This window comes from Mugil cephalus, chromosome 4 (genome assembly GCF_022458985.1).
Source record: "Mugil cephalus isolate CIBA_MC_2020 chromosome 4, CIBA_Mcephalus_1.1, whole genome shotgun sequence".
In the NCBI taxonomy this organism is placed as follows: domain Eukaryota; kingdom Metazoa; phylum Chordata; class Actinopteri; order Mugiliformes; family Mugilidae; genus Mugil; species Mugil cephalus.
Genome location: NC_061773.1, coordinates 2,437,400 through 2,451,542, shown reverse-complemented (window position 1 = coordinate 2,451,542; position 14,143 = coordinate 2,437,400). Strand labels below are relative to the sequence as shown.

Below are 14,143 nucleotides of genomic sequence, written 5' to 3'. Positions count from 1 at the left end.
TCTGGTCTGTGAGGTTTAGGTTAAGGTGTGTGTGTGTGTGTGTGTGTGTGTGTGTGTGTGTGTGTGTGTGTGTGTGTGTGTGTGTGTGTGAGGGATTAATATTTATTGTGAGGGATCAAAGACAACTGAGATGTTTAACAGAACATATTTATATCAGTAAACGTGGGTGTTACGTTTTGTGGACTGACTCAATATCTGTGAAGCCTCAAAAGCCACAAGTCAACAATAATTTTCCACTTTGAGCGCAGTTCACTTCTGTTCAGCTGATGCTTGAAACATGTTTATGAATGGAGATTTTAATTTCTCAAAAATATTGAAATTTTGAGCAATTCACTTTTCACATTTTATTTAACTTCCTGATTGTTTCATCCATTCTCGCCTCACAACAATTTTATCCTAGTATGCCCTATATTTCTCGGTGAACTCAGTATGACTCAGTATGGGCATTGTCTGTTGCATAGTATCTTCATTTTACTGCACATGCTGATAATGTTTATTCTTGAATAGTATAGTGATCTGATAATACTTAATATTCCATTTTCGAGTGCTCTTCTCTTTCTATGGTGACCCTAATTTGCTGTTATAATTCTTTAGAACATTTGCACATTCTAGCATCCAGGCACGGCGCCAGGATGTTTTCCCTCCCGGTGCAAGGGGGGAGCTTGGGGTGCTAAGAAAATAATTGCTTTTCATGACTTCAGTTACATTGTAACGAGGTCGAGGGGCTTAAATCGGGCTACACGGATTTTTGACGGGGCTATAGCACCCCCTAGCCCCGGTGTAGCGCCATCCCTGCTGGCATCAAGTTATGCATTTATAAAACAGATGATATATTATTATTATTATTATTATTATTATTATTATTATTATAGTGGAGAGAAGAATACTGGATTTAATTACGTCTAAATTAAGTTCTCTCCCTGTCTCACCTTGTGGATGGATGAAATTAATGTTTTTTAAACATAATACATACTGTCATCATGTACCTATTGGCACTTCTGACTGCATATATAATAGTGTATGTCTTGTATTTTCGCCACGTCTATATTTAGAGCTAACGACCACGTTTAGCACACAAAAATGGTTTGATAGACTACTAACACCTGTGAAACAAGCAGTCAGTGGAAATAAGTGAGTAAATAACACGATACCACGTATGTTTTCTCGCGAGACTGACACAGTGAGATGACGTCAAGTCCCGGACAAAAAGGACAACGATCATTTTGTGCTCGTTGTCGTTCTGAAAAATACCACTTTAACGTCAGATAGTTCATAAGATGTGTCGATAAAAGTGGATATAGTACTCAGTTTAGTCAGTATTAGCGAAATAATCTATGTTCCCGTTCACTTTTCCCATCAGAGTGAAAAAGAAACTCAGAAACTTCCGCTAGTTGCAGAAAGGGGCGGGGTTGTAGTGAAACTACGTAACAGAGACGTAGGTGGCTCTTCATGGCGCCGTCTTCTTTCTGAAATGATTCAATCCACTGGAGCTGTAAAACGATTGCTACGTCAACTCGACATCCCCGAGAGGACCCAATAAACTTAACTTAAACTTAATAAACTGCTTTTCACCACCTCCTTTCTGATACGCTAGAAAATTATGATATATATGGTTATATAACATAGCTTTAGCTCCCACAATGTCCCACTATGGAATCATCGAGTCGTATTAAATAGAAGAAAATTTGTATTTATGGAAGACTGGTTGGCAAAAGTGTGGTCAATTGTGCATCTGATGGACGGAAATGGTACTATACTTGAATTGTCTTTATCTTTCTTGAATTATCTTTCTTTAAAATCTATCCAGTTAGGTGTAATCCCAGAGAACAAGCAGATCAAATTTCAAGTTAGTAATATCATTATCATAACCAAGTAATACATAAAAGTCGATGTGGTCAAAATTACAAAGAAAATGAAATTTCTTTGTCATACAAATGTATAAATAAAATTAAAAATCTCCATGCCAAGAAATTCTGTACACTGTTATCCCAATATCTTGTTTTGGAGCTCCTTGTTAAGTTCCCTTTTTTTCTATGTATCTATATTATTATTTTTCTAAATAATAACTATTTTGGGTTATGTTATGAAAGTTACTGTTTGGTATATGTGCCTTATGTAGAGTGTTTGGCTTCGTTTCAGAGGAGGTGTGGTTGTATTTTGAATGTAGGCTTCATGTAGGCCGCATACAGTCAATACACATGACCATCATTGTATTTGTATTTGTTGAATAAAGTTCTTTTTGAATAAAAAAATCCCAGCGAGGCGGGGCTAACCTTCTCTTATCCCGCCCCCTGCTCGGCTGCTGTCCTCTCTTCTCCCAAACGCTGATGTGTTACTAACTTCAGCTTTCAAGTCTGCAAAAATGTTCAATTTCGGATCCAAATTGTTGCTGCTTTTTCTCCTGGCCTTCCCCTGTGGATTAATATCAATCGGTGAGTCATTTTTTAAAACTTTAAAGCAGGCGGTTTAACTCATCGCTCCACTCCGGGAACAGTTAAAAACGTATTAGTGTAACATTGACGTGGCATACTCACATAGCAGCCCACATGCATCTTTCTTCACGCCGCCACTAACACGAACATACTTTTGATTTATTCCCAATGACGTCCACAGAATTAGTTTTTTTTTTTTTTTTTTTTTTTTTTTTTTTTTTTTAATACGCGATGTTGCTTAACGCTTTTATCTGGAATGAATGGATACGATCGCTGCAAAACAGCTGTTGAGTAATTTCTAATGAAAAAGAATAAACACAAGAAGATTGTGCAAATCAGTTTTTTTACTTTTAGTGGTGATTTGCTCTTTACATACAAAGTTATAAAGTGGATGCAGCAGCAGAATAGCGGCGCCCTCTTGCTGGGACACGTCACCATAGATAAGATGGTAACTTGTGTTTGGGGTTGATGTTACCTGCAGTTCGTTTAGTTTTTCTGCACATATGGAAATAGTCTGGCAGGCTGATTATATATTTACACTTGTGTAGGAAATGGACTCAAAGTCATTCTAAGATGAATAATTGACCCCTTGCAACCAGAGCCAGATTTACATGTACATTTTTTTTTCATTTACTGGAGATAAAATGGAAATAAAGTTATGCATCTATTATTTGGTTCATCATCGTCTTGTTAATGAAATGGATAAGATGACTAAATACTGACATGTCATGTCCATGTCGCTCATACTCAGTCGAAAGAAGTTGAAAGCTGAAAAATCACCTTTCAACAGAGTCATGTTGAGACAATAATCAAAATCTTGGAGGAGAAGTTCTTAAAATGCCTTCATTCATATTAAACTCTGTGTGTCTTCTGTCTTCGCAGGCCACGTTTGTGCAGACTCAGACTCTGCAGAGGACGTTGTTGATGACTCGGATGCTGCAGTAGATGAGGAGGAAGATGATGAAGAAGAGGTGCTTGTCGAAGAAGATCAGATACAAACTTCGGTATGTACAGTATTTTTGATCGTGGAGCACTTCGGCAAAGCTCAAAAGATTTTAAAATGATTTCACTGTCATGTTGTGTTCGTCATCAGGAAGGAGACGAAGAGGAGTCTGATGAAGCTGCCGATAAACAGTTCACTGCTCATCTTGATGCCGACACAACCATCGTCTTTACCGCAGGAGAAGGTGATCTTTTTTTTAATTTACATTGTGTTAACTTTATGAACTTACACTTTCTGTATATGTCCACTATATGTGTTATTCAACTGTGTTCATTTCATTTAGAGTTTCCTGCCAATGAAATTGTGAGATTCCTAGTGGGTTTCACCAACAAGGGAAGTCAGGATTTCACTGTTCAGTCACTGGAATCTTCTTTCCGTTACCCCCAAGACTTTCAGTACTACATTCAGAACGTAAGTGTGGTCTGAAATAACCTTCAAACACTTTAATAAGACTTTCATGATGGTATTAGATAAAAAATCTTTCTGAATGATTTAAAATAAATAAAATGTGTGATAAAATAAAAGAATTACAACTGTGTAGATGCCGTTTTTCATTCATTAGTTTTAATGGAATTTCAGTAGCTGAGTTTATATGGACAGTAGCTCCCAACCTGCCTGAAATCCTTCTGATCAGAGAATCCAATTTAAAGTTGACACAGACACTAAATAAAATGATCTGATCATATATTTACGTAAGCCAATACATCAGTCAGAACAAAACTTTTCCCACATGCGTAAAGAGGTTCTGCCTACTGTGTGTCAGAGTGAAATATGCCAGAAATATCATAAAAGAATATTTTTTTTCCCCTTAACTTTATTGGCAACACTTAATTAGAAGAATTTTACTAGGTTACCAGGTGCTAATATTTTCCTGTTGAGGAAATAACCGGTTTGATCAAACCAGTCCATCCTGATTGAGGTGGATACATGAATCATTTTTGATTTGGCAGTTATGATGAGCACTATTGTTCATGTAAACACAGAAAACTGATTTTTAGCTTTTTACTTTTAGTCACGTTTTGTTATGTTGATTCACTACAGCTTGTCAAAGCTTCGAAAAACAGTTTTTCAGTTGTGTTTGTATTTATAGTTCACAGCTTTGCCCCTGAACACTGTAGTGCAGCCGCAGGCTCAGGCCTCCTTCGAGTACTCCTTCATCCCAGCTCAGACCATGGCTGGACGTCCATTTGGTCTCGTTATCCTCCTCAACTACCTCGACGCTGAGGTAAATAAAAATGTTTTATCTTGTAATAAAAATGATTTCTGGGTGTGGTGGTTGCTGCTGGATGTTTAGAGGTAAAATATAGTGTGAATTATGTTTGACAGTGACTGTCATAGTCCACCCTAATATTTTCATGATTCATGAAGAACCTGAAGAAGCCGTCGTCGTCAAGTCTGTTGGTCAACAGCACTACTTTTTCATTTGTTTATTCTCGGGAACACATGTCGCTCCTCACTGTCATAATTTCTCCCTGCTGAACTCTCACTATTTTTTCCCAGACTGTTAACAAATGCTGAGTCACTTTAACTTGATATTTTTAAGGAGCAACTCCTAAAACTTTTTTCTTGTTTTTCATCAGGGCAACGTGTTCCAGACTGCCATTTACAACCAGACTGTCACCATTACTGAGAGGGAAGAAGGACTGGATGGAGAAACGTAAGGCTTTCTTCTGCTGGGTCTGTGTTGTGTCCTACATAGTGACAGTATGTACTTAAGATAAAATGCAGATAACGAGATCTCTGTTCCGGAGGTGATGGCGTGGTCCCAGAACGACTCAGTCAGAGTAGGCAGTGAATTAACGCAGTTTTGTGAAATAATGTATAACTCAAATTATTTCGCCAACCTTCCATTTTAATTGTCCCATCTCTTATGCTTCAAATACCATCTCTCTCAGATAATTACAGCACATGTAAAAACCTGTAAAAAGGAGGTGTGAAATTTGCACAAGGGGATTAGCTGTCAGGATTGTTCTGGTGGTGCGAGACGTGCAAACTGTCACCACCAAATTAGTCCAGGAAAAGGGAAAAAAAAAAAGAGTTTGGATTGTTTTTGTAAAAGAAGAACATTTTAATAAAAATGTTCTGGTTAATTGTTATTTCCTATTTAAATAATGGTTGTGTTTTTATTTGCAGCATGTTCATGTATGTGTTCCTGGTTGGTCTGGTGGCTCTGTTCTTCTTTGCGATGTACCAGGTCCTGGAGACAAGGACGGTACGTGATTGTCACTATATTTTTTATGGCTACACATAAACATAGGCGGCGACATGACCTTCATGGTTTCATCAATTCAAATGTATTTCTGTGAGGTGTTGCCCGTCTTTCACCTTAAAGGGAATACGTTGGGTAGAATAAACGACTCTCTGTGTTATGCAGAAACGGAGGATTCCTGTAAAAATAGAGAAGGGCACTGGTGGAATGAATGATGTGGACATCAGCTGGATTCCTCAGGAGACCCTCAATGCCATGAGTATGTTCATTTCTATCCCCACCTGTTCAGTAATTACACGTTGAAATCAACTATTAGGCTCAACATCCTGTTGAGGTGATGTTTTAGTCTGCCAGGCTTCCTGATGTCTCTGATCTTTACTTCCTGTCTTACAGACAAGGCTTCTCCAAAGACATCGCCACGGAAACGAACCAAGAGGGCAGCCGGGACAGATCAGTAAACCTGCATCATCACACAGTCCATCAGACTTTCACTCTACAACATCCAGCTTCCCACTAACAAAGGATCTATTTTTATGGAATCCACTTTTCAGCCCGAGTTATGAATTGCAGATGTTCACACGGGACTCTGCCTCCTCTCAGTCTGATGTTCCTGCTGGTTTCACCACCAGAGTGTGACTCAACACTAAGGACTGAACTTTAGTTAATTTTTTAAGGGACATTTTTTTTTATCAGTGTGTGTGTCTGTGTGTGTACGAAACATGATAAAAAAAAAAAAAAAAGATAAACCAAAAAGTAATTTTCAAATAAAGTGATGTGGAATAAACTGTCCACTAAACGAGAGCTGAATTACATCCGTGTGAATAATTCGATTTAAGCCGTTTTATCTGCATCGTTAAGACAGCGTGTATTTTATGATCTCAGACCTTAAGTACTTTGTTAGTTCAAGAAAATATGTTTCCCCATTCTCATATCTAAACACCACTTGTGCCTTATCCTGTATTTAGGGCGCCCTGCAGAGACATAAAGCGATAGATGCAATCAATTTAAAGAGGTCCCACTGATCGCCCTCTGGCGTTAACACAGTCACATGAGGCCAGAAGCTTGGAAAACTGTGATGGAAAGATTTGTTTTAGAGCAGGGCTATGGCAGCTGCAAGCACAACAAACATTAAAACAGTGTTATCTCAATGTTCTCAAACACAGGTTTAATCTACCTGGGATTTTTCTGTTTTGAGAGGTTTGGTGGAGCATTTCAGACTTCTTACTGGGTGCAGTCTTGTAATCCATTATTTGTGATGAAAAAAATAAATGGATGAACAAAGGTTTTGTTTCGCTTGGAAACTACTATATTGTCTGCATTTTCTTCCAGCTCGTGGTTCCTGCAGTAATATTGCTAAGCACTGTGTACAATTAATATAATATCAGTGGTGTTACTTGATGACATGCAAACACTTTAAACTACAAATAAATTAATTGAAACCAATAAACAAGAAATGCTCAGCTAAAGTGCCTGAGACAGTCATTTAGTTTGGGGCAAATCAGGAGCAAGTAAATAAAGTAAAGATACTGAGTTGAGAGTTGATCAGTATTGATAAATCAATGTGGCTCAACTGTTCCAATGGTTCACTTGCAGATAATTGCAGTAGCATTGAATGAATCAGCTGCTGGAAGCATTGTCTTGTAACATCAGCTGACCTCAGACAGTGGTTTGGTCAGTTTTTCTTCCTGTTATCACCGATGCAGATTAATTCAGCGACATTACTCCCTGCGTTAGGACCAGGCAGTCACAATGAATTAAAAGCAGCCTCTACAAAGTGTTTATTTTCACCTTTCTCCTTCTCTCTCTCTCTGTTGCTGGCTTTTTACATATGCGGACCTGATTATGACTAATTGGCAAATAATTTACCTCCAGTCCTGAGTAATGCATAGAATAAATCAGTAAATTAACATTTGAACAAAGGATCAGAAATATGTTGCTGTTTCGCAGTTTGAAGTCAGAATTAGAAGGATGGAAAAAGACAGCAGCACACAGAATCAGTTTAAAAAAAAGTGGTAAATCCGAAATAAACATAAATAATTTACATTTTCACAGTTTCACAGTCAGTTCTAAGTGTTGGGTTGGCGTTACTGCATACGAGAAAGGAAACTGAAACAGAGTTTTCAGCTGTTTACTGTGTTAATTATAATAACAAATCTTTACAGGTTTGAATGTTTTTTGTGAGGGGGGTCAACTTAGGTTTACATAAGTTTGCTTTATTTCTGTCTGGTAATGGTGTGGGTGTACTCTTAATTGTAAACATTATACAAACGGTATACAGTGGTGTTCAATTCCCTGATAATTAGCACATAATTTTGCATAATTACATGTCTCCCCAGGAAATAGGTGCATCTTTAAATAAAGCGATACCAAACTGTTTGTTATTATTATTCTGGTACTGATTCTAACATTGTTTTTTTGAGCACATTTGCACAGCCCTGAATTTGCTATAAATTCTGTATAAAGGTCTGCAGTTTCAGTTCTTTCTGCCAAATAATGTTCTATCTATGATTAATAGTTGATGTTGTTGGTGTCTCGTTTGCAAAGACCATATTCATATGTCCTCATGTTATTAATCAGGGAAAAACAGCCCGTGTATCCGTCTTGGCATGGCTGGAAACAGGAGAGACAGTTCTTCAGGACAGGGCTCAGCAGTCCATCTACACCTGTAGGACAATAGGACTATAGGACTCTTTAGACTCAGAGAACAGCATACACATTTTAGACACAAGGTTTGAAAGAGGCATAATGAAGCCATCTATCATCCATATCCACACCACATCGATTTCCTCCATTTATAGATGAGTATCTGGTCAATACAGACCCTAGTCATGTGAATTGAGAATGGCACCACCCAGAGATTTCTTAATCAAACTCCAAACTGTCATTAAGAAGTAATTACTGGTGAAACTATATCTCAAACAAGTCCATTCAGCTTTGGTTTTAGTTTTTTTTTTTTTTCCTTATGGGCATAAGCATATAATTCAACTTCAGACACACTTTCATTAACCTATATGCCGTCAATTTAACCATTTGGGGATAAATTATAGGATGGTTTGATTTGATCTACGTGTATACATAAGCTGATGCAATAATACAATGAATGTCCTGCAACTTGTGAGGATGGAGCCTTCGGGGTTCAGTAAATCGGCTGACAGTGTGAGGAGCTCGCTGGTTCCTGGTTCCTGTTCTGGGTGGTGGGAGCTGTCCGGTGCTGAGGGGGAGATATGAGCTCAGTGCGCGCCAGGGGGCAGGTAACGTCAGCAGTCAGCGGCCGGAGCAGAGAGACCGAGCACACACACCTACTAAGTGTTTACCGCCGCTTCATCACTGATACACACCGCTTCACATTAAGAATGGACAGCTAAAGGGCTCGGCGTGACTCAGTCGCTGCTTCTTCTCCTTCTCCTTTCTTTTTATTTTTAATTTTTAAATCCGATCCCCGAGCGCTTCGATCGGCAGCTTCCGCGCCCTCCGCTTGGCTTGAAATGGGATGATATGGGATTTTTCATGTCGACGAAGATCGGAGGGATCCTTGCCTTTACCTTGGGTGAGACAAGCTCCACCGTTGTTTGAATAAAGGCTGCGAGCCATTTGGGATGGTTTGACACAGAAAGATGCCTCGCGTCTTTTTTAGTATTATTATTTTTTATTTTATCTTAGTGCCTGCATCGATGCTATAACTGTATCTTTATTTATCTCCATCAGTGTGGCATGACGGCTATGAGACCTGTACCACGGCCAACTGTTTGTCTTGTAGTACACCCAGCTAGGATATATTACTGGTATTTAGTGAGTGGATTTACCTAAAACTGAAAAATGTTAAATCCAAGTTTTATTAATAGGCCATTTCATGTTTTATCTTTAATGTTTACTCATGAATTATGCACATTATCATTGACACATCTTCATTTTCAAACAGATGTGAGCAGAGCTTTCCAAGCCATGTGGAAGAAATGTGAGGACTGTAGTGGTCAGGAATACTCCGGTAACATCTGCTCCACATCCTGCTGTCTACTCCCATCTGTTCAAAGTTCAGATGGCAGGATTTGTTAATGTGTCTTATGGTATCAAACAATGCATCAATAATAATGGAGCAGAACACGTGTTTTTGTACAGAAGCTGCAAGAGAAAGTGTGGAAATGGTCTGAAATCTAAATAAAGAGTAAATTAACTGTCTTTCTGATGGCTCCACTCTAACACAAACATGTTCATTAGATGCTGATTCCTCCTTCTGTCCCCTTCTGTCTCTGTTTTGCAGCATTCCTGTCCCTCACTGCATCAGGAGACTCTCCAGATGTGAAGTGTGAGAACATATACAAGGATTTTTCTGAATGTGTCCTGGAGCTGGGGGAGAGCATGGACAACTACCAGGAGAACGTGACCAGTGAGAGCGGAGTGGCAGCCGTGTGCAGGTAATGATAACTTCATTAGTCAGAGAAAGAACGAGTGAACGTTCAGTCTCCACTGGACGTTCACTCATTCTTTCTCCTCAACTTCTTGTTCTCAGCAAACGTCCTATTTGTCATTATAACTGATTAACCAGAGAGGAGAAGGGAGGCCATGAGAAACCAGATTTGGTCGTGCATACGTAATTGGATTGCAGTGCAGTCAGTATGAAATAGTCTATGACTGAGTACAAACAATAAGATGTGCATCTCACAAGGAAATACTGTAGAGGAAAGAGCAGATGCCGTGATCTCAGAGGGAGAATAGAGAAATGAATGGTGCTGAGACACTGAGGCGTAGTACTAAATTATTTATGACTTTGCTGCAGCAGTAATGAAATTCCAGGGACGTTTTTTGTCATTGTTACTGCTCGCGCTCCACAAGCCCAGCACACTATATTGAAGACAAAGATTTACACTTTAGCCTTCTGTTGGAAATTGCCCACTTGCAGCATCATCTGTGATATTGTTTCTCTCGTGGATGCTGGTTGCCATGGTAATTAAAGCTCAGTTTGACTCGTTTGAAGCCTTCCCAGACGCCTGAGTGACAGATTATTGGCAGGAGAATCAATCCATGACAGCCAGGGCACATCCTGTCTGCTGTTGTGGCAGATGAATTCCGTGTGAAATGTCACACACAGCGTTGATATGGTGATCCTTTGTTTGCCACAGCCACTGGGAAGCCTTCCACACATGTGCCCTCACCGCGTTGTCAGACTGTCAGGAGGAAGTCAGCTCCATCTGGGAGACTCTGAGGCAGGACTCCAGGAAGATACGCTTCCAGGGAAGTCTGTTTGACCTGTGCAGCCCCAGCTCCTCCCCCGGTACTAGTTCACCTCTTGCTGCCCTTACATTGCCACTGATGCTGGTTGTAACTACTGGGCCCAGCTGGTGCTCTGTATAGATGGAGGGTGAAGAGGTTTTTCTCTTCACCCGGAGGGTTCAGTTCTCCTAAATTTAAACTTAAAGCCAAGGATTTAAGAGGGGCAAATGTTTTTAAAGGAGCCACAGATGTCTCTGGTAATCAAAAATGTTTGAATAATGTTTGAAATCCTCTCAAATAGCTTTTTTTTTAAATTTTATTTTATTATTATTTCCTTATGTCAAGAAACTTCTGGCGGAGCAAAAAAAATTCCAGTTTAACAATCCAGATTAAAGGAAACAATGGGATCTTAGTCTGATCAGGTCTGGACTCAGACACCTGTGGCTCTGGGTCATTGATATACAAGGGGTGGACACATTATCACATATGTCAGTTCAATATAATGCAATCCAGCACAGCCTGCAGTGTATACCTCTATGTAGATTATAATGTTGAGTTCTTATGGTCTTTTTAAAGCAGTTCTTGTGGAGTTGGTTTTTATTACAGTATATGACAGTGAGGTGTTTCTCTTATTGTGTCCACCCCCTGTTCCATGTATAATGTTTAAATTTTGTCATGACAGTTACAGGAACAGTTTGACATTTTGGTTAACAGATTAGAAAACTAATCACATTTTCATAGTTGCCCAGCAGCACCAGTTAGCTTAGCTTGGTGCACATAAAAGCACAACGGTTCCATCTTTACAAGTTCACACAGTTTGAGGTAAATCAGACAAAAACTGGATTGTGTTCCCTTCACTCAGAGATGCTGGCTACCTTTCCCTTATTTGCGGTCGTTTCAATAGAACTAAGCTGATGAGCTGCTGGCTTTAGCTTCATCTATCGATCAAATATGAGCCACGAAAAAAATGGAAATGTCAAACTGCTCCTTTGATTAGGAGCTACAGTGTGTGTTAGCACCCAGTTTAATCTCTAGTGAGTTTGTATGAACACAGTCAAGCAATGGTTATGTAATTATCTATCATGTTACAAAAAACAGTAAAGGGGCACTTCACCAATATACAACAGCAATATCTTGGCAAATCTTTGCAAAATGACAAGAAACTGTAAACATAAATTAAATTAACTCAGATGGTGTATCGGTGAAATGCCCTTTTAACTTGCAGTAAATGTTGTAGTTAAGTGACAATCAAGAAACTTGTACACAACCCCCCAGCCCCCCCACCCCCACGACACTTTGGCCCACCATGGCTGATCTTGCACGGCTGCTATAAGACACCAAAAACCAGACATCTGACATCTGCGTCACATTCAGTCCATGCTTTAGTTCACTCACAGCTGTCTGCTGACGTCTGAAGAGTGTGAATGTTAAGTGTTGTTTTGCAGATTTGTGTTTCTGTGAAGAAGGAAAAAAAAACTCACCTGCATTTGGCATGATATCACCCATTGCCAAGTATTTTGAATACAGATGGAGATTGGCATTTGTCTTTAGTCATGATGCAAACATCATATTTTTTTATTTATTTTTTATAATTTAAAAAATTATATGTGAGAATTAAGCCTAATAATTTAACAATTTTAATGTTCATCTAGCTAAAACTGGGAATCTGCATTTCATCAGACAGGGAGGGTTTTTTTAGATTCCAGTCAACAATACTAAAATGAGACATACACCTGTCAGTAAATGTTTTTGACTTTTTCCACAGCTGACATCCTGACTTGTCTCAGTACTGAAAGCTGGAAGTATTAGTAATGGCGGCATTCCGCTCAGTGGATGTTCACCTATTGTACACTTCACGGAATTCCAGCGTCATTAATACACCTGTGCTTTCCGTTCTCTGTCAAGTCAAGATGTCTGTCGTGGAAAAAGAAGGTAAATTTAAGAGCCTCACAAACTCCAGTCTGCAATGTGACAGTCGAATTAACAGCAACACAAGGAGAGCTGTATTTTCCATTAGTAGTGTTAGGTATACCTATAAATTGGAAGTTTTAGGTGTATTTCATATTAAAATAACTACAATTAATCAATAATGATGTGTACTTATATGTAACAGCAAAACTGATCACTCCTGAAACACAAGGCAGGGGCCCATTTTTGCCAAGTATCCACCTGTGTCTATGATTTTGTGTCTATAGTGTTAAAATGATGCATCATATAACTGTTATACTGCTTGTTAACTGCTACATGCTTTTAATCAGGCATGTTTTTGGACAAACTTGAGCTTCATTTCACAGAAAAACCACACTACAAACTTCAAAAGCAGTTAAGTAAAACAGTGATACAACACCCATCATTCCCACTCATTTGACTCATTTAGCAAATAAACCTCTTGAGATATCAGTAATTGTAAAGCCCGTTTTACGAATTCTTCACTGGAAACATTCGTAGTTTTCACTCTCACTACAGTAATGACTCGCTACGGTTCACAGCAAATGAGAACGCTTCAGGTTTAATGTCTTGTATGTCTGATATCTGTGTCACCATTTGCATATTTCCTTTTAAAACTGACCACCCTGACAAATGTTATGAAAATGACGTGTTATAAAAACAAGGACAGTTTCTGTGGTCCTGAATATTTTTTTCCTGTGTTCTAGTGCATGGTCATTTTTGTGGCGATGGAGAGTGTTAATTATACCTTGGGTAAAGTGTACAGTGGTCTTGATCTGTGCATGAAGTTAGGTTATAGCTCCCCGGCGTAACAGCATCCTTTGTTATGCAGATTTATTATCCACACGCCCCCATCTCCCTCAACTCCATTAGCATGTTTGTTCTTGCAGTTTCTGTTTATTTTTCCAAGTGGTAGCATCACATCATTCATTGTGTGTCCGGAGGTGACGATACAAATCATTTGTCCTCAAAGCATGAGCAATATACAATCACTTCTTAAGAGAGGACAATGATCCCTTCATACTCTGTCGAAGAAAGCATGAAAATGATTGTGACCATGAGCACTATACCATCAGTATGTATCCCAATGACAGTTTAAACATGGAACGAACTCCTGAATGTAAAATCAAGTTCTGTACCCGTGTTTTTTTGTTTTTGTTTTTTCAGTTCACAGATAAAAAGTACAATATCTAAAGCAATATATGGAACAGTATTGTGTTTGTAATAATAAAGCACCATGTTTGAAACATACAGCATCTGTGTGTGTGTGTGCATCTCTTTCAGTAAAACAACACAGACCCAGAGACATAAAATAGTGGGGCATTAAATCAATGCACAAAGTTG

General features: G+C 38.9%; 2 protein-coding genes across 3 annotated transcripts; both read left to right on the top strand.

Moving 5' to 3' along the window:
* The first annotated feature begins 2,276 nt into the window (after positions 1-2,276).
* On the top strand, positions 2,277-6,948 carry LOC125006881 (translocon-associated protein subunit alpha-like). The gene is made up of 9 exons (XM_047583365.1): positions 2,277-2,432; positions 3,315-3,436; positions 3,526-3,619; positions 3,719-3,846; positions 4,526-4,660; positions 5,016-5,092; positions 5,569-5,647; positions 5,810-5,903; positions 6,038-6,948. The coding sequence occupies exons 1-9, from the start codon at positions 2,363-2,365 to the stop codon at positions 6,100-6,102; spliced, it is 864 nt and encodes a 287-aa protein (XP_047439321.1). The 5' UTR covers positions 2,277-2,362; the 3' UTR covers positions 6,103-6,948.
* A 1,856-nt stretch (positions 6,949-8,804) lies between these two features.
* LOC125006735 (neuritin-like) lies at positions 8,805-14,050 on the top strand. 2 transcript variants are annotated; one of them, XM_047583055.1, is made up of 3 exons: positions 8,805-9,191; positions 9,903-10,056; positions 10,762-14,050. In XM_047583055.1, the coding sequence occupies exons 1-3, from the start codon at positions 9,140-9,142 to the stop codon at positions 10,991-10,993; spliced, it is 438 nt and encodes a 145-aa protein (XP_047439011.1). In that variant the 5' UTR covers positions 8,805-9,139; the 3' UTR covers positions 10,994-14,050. The 2 variants fall into 2 exon arrangements, with proteins under 2 accessions (XP_047439011.1, XP_047439010.1); XM_047583054.1 differs by lacking the exon at positions 8,805-9,191 and adding an exon at positions 9,205-9,629.
* Positions 14,051-14,143: the final 93 nt, after the last annotated feature.

Bases quoted from the DNA above. Each gene is read 5' to 3' on its own strand.
- LOC125006881 (XM_047583365.1), top strand. From the start codon at position 2,363: ATGTTCAATTTCGGATCCAAATTGTTGCTGCTTTTTCTCCTGGCCTTC. The intron at 3,437-3,525 runs GTATGTACAGTA...GTTCGTCATCAG, and splicing joins AAGATCAGATACAAACTTCG to GAAGGAGACGAAGAGGAGTC. The intron at 4,661-5,015 runs GTAAATAAAAAT...GTTTTTCATCAG, and splicing joins TCAACTACCTCGACGCTGAG to GGCAACGTGTTCCAGACTGC.
- LOC125006735 (XM_047583054.1), top strand. From the start codon at position 9,461: ATGTTAAATCCAAGTTTTATTAATAGGCCATTTCATGTTTTATCTTTA. The intron at 9,630-9,902 runs GTAACATCTGCT...TCTGTTTTGCAG, and splicing joins TAGTGGTCAGGAATACTCCG to CATTCCTGTCCCTCACTGCA. The intron at 10,057-10,761 runs GTAATGATAACT...TGTTTGCCACAG, and splicing joins GGAGTGGCAGCCGTGTGCAG to CCACTGGGAAGCCTTCCACA.